General features: G+C 58.7%; 1 protein-coding gene across 1 annotated transcript; it reads right to left on the bottom strand.

The window, feature by feature from the left end:
* Positions 1-1,871: 1,871 nt before the first annotated feature.
* CCL1 (C-C motif chemokine ligand 1) lies at positions 1,872-4,234 on the bottom strand. Its single transcript, XM_062175090.1, has 3 exons — positions 4,159-4,234; positions 3,005-3,116; positions 1,872-1,974 (listed from the first exon to the last, which is right to left on the bottom strand). Exons 1-3 carry the CDS (start codon positions 4,232-4,234, stop codon positions 1,872-1,874), a joined length of 291 nt encoding a protein of 96 aa, XP_062031074.1.
* Positions 4,235-4,451: the final 217 nt, after the last annotated feature.

Raw genomic sequence — 4,451 nt, 5'->3', positions numbered from 1 at the left:
GCAAAATGTGTTCTGTCTTCAGTAATGTTAGCTAAGACTCCCTCCCCCCCCCCACCCCCGCCCCCCACCCCCAACCTGCTGCCACCGCTCTCCCTGTCCCTGTGCCTCCTCCTTCAGGCAGCCTCCCAGCCTGAGATGAGTAACCCATGTGCTCCTGGTCCCCAGAGGAAAACCAAGGGCTTGACAGAGGCAATGGCACTGGGCAGAGCTGACTGGGGGGGGGGGTGGCATTGCACAACCAGAGGATGAGCAAGTTAGGACAAAAGGGAGAGGGCCTGAGTCTGGGGTCCAGAATGTAAAGTTGAAGGCATTTAGATAGGCTGGGCTGCAGGGGGATTCGAATACAGGGCAGGAGCTGGACCCAGCTCTGAAACGGCAGCCAGAAGCATGAAGATTTCTTTTTTCTTTTTCTTTTTCTTTTCTTTTTTTTTTTTTTTTTGGACAGGCAGAGTGGACAGAGAGAGAGACAGAGAGAAAGGTCTTCCTTTGCCGTTGGTTCACCCTCCAATGGCCGCCACGGCCGGTGCGCTGCGGCCGGCGCATTGTGCTGATCCGAAGCCAGGAGCCAGGTGCTTCTCCTGGTCTCCCATGGGGTGCAGGGCCCAAGCACTTGGGCCATCCTCCACTGCACTCCCAGACCATAGCAGAGAGCTGGCCTGGAAGAGGGGCAACCGGGACAGAATCCAGCACCCCGACCGGGACTAGAACCAGGTGTGCCGGAGCCACAAGGCAGAGGATTAGGCTATTGAGCCGTGGCACCGGCCCTGAGGTGTGAAGATTTCAAGGAAGAGGGACTAGGGAGAGCAGCCGTGCCTTGGGTGGGATGGGCAGGGCCGGGAGCATTGAGAAGGGCTCCCTGCACCTGTCCAGGTAAGAGGAAAAGGGGCAGTTCTGGGGTGCCAGGGAGGAAGCAGATGGCCAAGACTGGGCCAGATTGTGGCACACTGAATGCTGGGGACACAGGGTAGAGCCCGGGGACACAAAACATGCCACCTTGCTCCCCACAGCCACAGAGCTGGCCCGCACAGGGGCATCAGGCTTGAGGCCCAGACTTAGCTTCCTCCCCCGTCACTTCCCTAGGTCACACACTGTGACTGTCCAGTTCACAGGGTCAGGGCCTCTTCCTCCCCTGTGGCCCCGGGGCCCTCATGCCCTGGCTCAGCTGTCTGCCCCTCCCGTATGAGCTGAGTTGGATCTCTGGAGCCCCAGGGTCCACTCATGCCTACATCCCCTCTGGCACTTTCCCACAGAGGACAGGGCCCCAAGGCCAGTGTCCCAGGGTACCAGGCAGCATGCTGGGCAACTCAAGACACCATAAAGAGTTCAGGCCAGCAGGCAGGAGCCCTGGGCTCGAAGGCCAGATCTGGCCCTGGCTTGTTCCGTGTTCTATCCAGCCCTCAGTCACCTCGTCTGTGCAATGGGGATAGCAGCATCTCACAGGCAGATGAGCTCACAGCCAGGGCATTGGATAGCATCACCCCCTGCACCTCTTGCATCCATCACTGCTTCACTGTGCCTCCCTCGGCCGTCAAACCTGGAGGCAGAGAACCTGCCAATGCCCCGCCCCCTGACACACAGCGGCACAGCAAGGCAGGGAGTAAGTCTTTTATTGGCTCCTGTTCCCCAGGTACCAAGTCCAGCATGTCTCCCTCCTCCCCCACCCTTCAGCCCCTAGCCCCACCCCTCAATGCCAATCAGTTTTGCACCCTGAAGTCCCCTTGGGATCCAAGAGGCACCAGCCAGCAGGAGTGCAGGATTCTGGGATTAAGTAAAGTGCAACATTGTAGTTTATCAAGTCCTAATAGAAGGAAGGGAGCAGGACCAGAGGTAGGTGTGGCGGGGAACAGAGCTCAAGAGGGAAAGGAATCCGCTCAGGGTCCCTTTGGCAGGCAGGGCTTCATCTTTTTAAAGTAGCCCTGGAGCCAGCCCACTGTCTTCAAGGCACAGCTTTCTCTGCCTCCTCTCAGCTTGAATCTGCGAGCAGAGAACAAAGGAGAGACCGAGTCACCCACTGCGCACCACACACAAATACCATGTCTACCTCCTTGCTGCTGGGTGCCCAAGCCTCTCCCTGGGCCTGGCTTAACCCTCTGTGAATGAAGTCGCTGTTTGAGAGCCGATCCATGGCTGGCACAGGGGTATGGGGGAGGCGTGGGGTTGGTAACTTACTTCGTGGACCCTCTCCTAAAGGTTAGGGCTGCAGATGTGTGTGTGTGTGGGGGGGGGGGGCTACAGGCTTTGCAGGCGCTCTGACAATGAACCATGACACGGATCTCTCTGCTCCTACTTCCAGTGTTTCCCAATCCATCTGGCCCCACAGGACACGTGTGTGTGTGTGCATGTGTGTGTGTGTGACTATCGTGCAGTCTATAGCCTCTGAGTGAACTTAACACCAATACATTTACCTCCCTGAGCCTCAATTTTCATGGTAACAGCAATGAGTGTCCCAGCAGGGTCCATCGAGGTGATGTATGGACATCTGAAAATACTTTAAAATTATCCTAGTATGTGAGAACAACCTTTGTAAAATTCTTAACCACTCTTGATCCTGTGATGCAGCTGTCAGTTGCACCCCATGTCACAGGTAAGGACAACAAAAGGGTGCACGGTAAGGAGGGACAGGCAGTTATCCGTCCAAGGTCACCCAGGACTCTAGGTTGGCAAATACAGAGGCAGGACCTGATCATGGACCCCCTGCTCTTCCACTACACAATAACACCCTGTGGTTGTGGCTCAGCAGCTCCTTCCTCTGGGCACACAATGTTGGGACCTGGTAGCTGGCATCTTGGAGTTCCCGGAAACACAAGGTACCACAGGAGCACCTGCTTGGGAGCTCGGCGCTCCCCCTAGCACCCGAGCGCGGCTCTGCACGCAGTTATAGACCGCCTGGCTGGCTGGGTTTAGAAACCTTATTCCGGTGGAACAGCGCCATCTAGCGCTTGCTGCTCTAATTCCCGGCCCGCCGCGTCGAGTCCTGCAGGGGAGTGGGCAGGGGATCACTCACATGATGGCGTCGTAGGGGCAGGTGGAGCTGCTCTTTCTGTAGCAGCGGATGGTCTTCAGGGGAATCCTTTTCTCCACGAAGGAGAAGCAACAGTTGGAGGAGGACACGTGCACTGGAGGAGAAGCACAGAGGAGAGTCTGCAGCGTTTCCCAGCCTCTCACCCACGGGGTGATTTTTCCTAAAGCCCCTCGCGGAGCAGGGCCAGGCCCAGGCTTTGGGGCCACCCACAAGCAGAGGGCATGGATCCTTCGTTCCGGAGTAGTGAGGACAGCACAAGGACTGGACCTCACATCCGAGCTCCCCACAAGCCTCCTGGACCCTACCTTCAGAGGCTCCTCCAGCCCTGACTGCACCACAAAGGTGTGGTCCTACCCTGGAGCTCAGGCCCAATGCTCTGGACCCCACACCCTGGGGGAGGGGCAGCGGCGGGAGCGAAGCTGGTCTGTCGGACGCACACAGGACACTGCGGTCCTTGGTCACAGACCTGGACTGAGCTCAAAACTGTTGAGGAGTGCAGGCTCACCAGCAAGGGGGTGCTCCCAGGAGCTGCCCAGCCCCCCGACACCATCTCTCCTGGCTCTCAGTTCTGCCCAGTGCCCACCCTCCACCCCCAAGAGATGTGTGTTCCAGTCCTCCTGGCTTGGCGTTTCACACACTCCCTTCCTTGCGGGTTACGAGGGTCCTCCCCCCAGCCTTGGAGACTGGGCGCCATCAACTTCATCTCCCCACCCACAGAGAAGGCAGAATCTGAGCAGTAAACTTGCCCAGGGTTAGCCAACCACAGAGGCCCCAGTGTGGCCTCAGCCTCTGCCTGTCACCCGGCACAGTGTGCAGCCATGCCCCAGTGCCTCCTCTGAGCCTCCCCCCCCACTACCCGGCTGCTCTAAATGAACTGACAAGTCCTCCCCAGTGTCAAAGGCTCTGAGCTGAATTTCTTCCTGCTGGAGCTGGTGGCTCAGCTCCGTGTGTTCGCCCCTGACTCACCGTTCTCCTTCCCGCCCCAGCCCATCCAAGTCCTCCTTCTAACTCTTCAGGTGAGAGGAGGGGAGATGGCGACGGACGATCAAGGTGAGCCCTGCCCCAGCCCAGGAGGAACTGCCTGCATTCCAGCCCCCTCCCCCAGGGAAGGGCAGAGGGATGGCAGCCCCACTCACTGCTCTTGCCGTTCACGTCTTGAGGCCACATCGCGGCCAGCAGCAGGCACGCCAAAGCCACGGGGACAAGCTTCATCTCGGGCAGTCTGGCTCCGGAGACACTGAGAGCTCTCCCCTGGCCCATCCTACAGTGCCCAAAGCTTATATGAGCCCGGGGTGGAGTTTCCCAGGCCGTGCAGAGGTGGGAGTCACAGGCAGAAGGGACACTTACTCACACCCAGTGGCCGCATGGAAAACTCCCTCCCCCTCCTCTCCTGGCGGTGCTGGTGCTGGAGGTGTGTTTGGGGGCCGGG

This window comes from Lepus europaeus, chromosome 18, assembly GCF_033115175.1.
Source record: "Lepus europaeus isolate LE1 chromosome 18, mLepTim1.pri, whole genome shotgun sequence".
NCBI lineage: Eukaryota > Metazoa > Chordata > Mammalia > Lagomorpha > Leporidae > Lepus > Lepus europaeus.
Note: the sequence above shows the minus strand (reverse complement) of the source record. Positions and strands in the feature narration are given on the sequence as shown.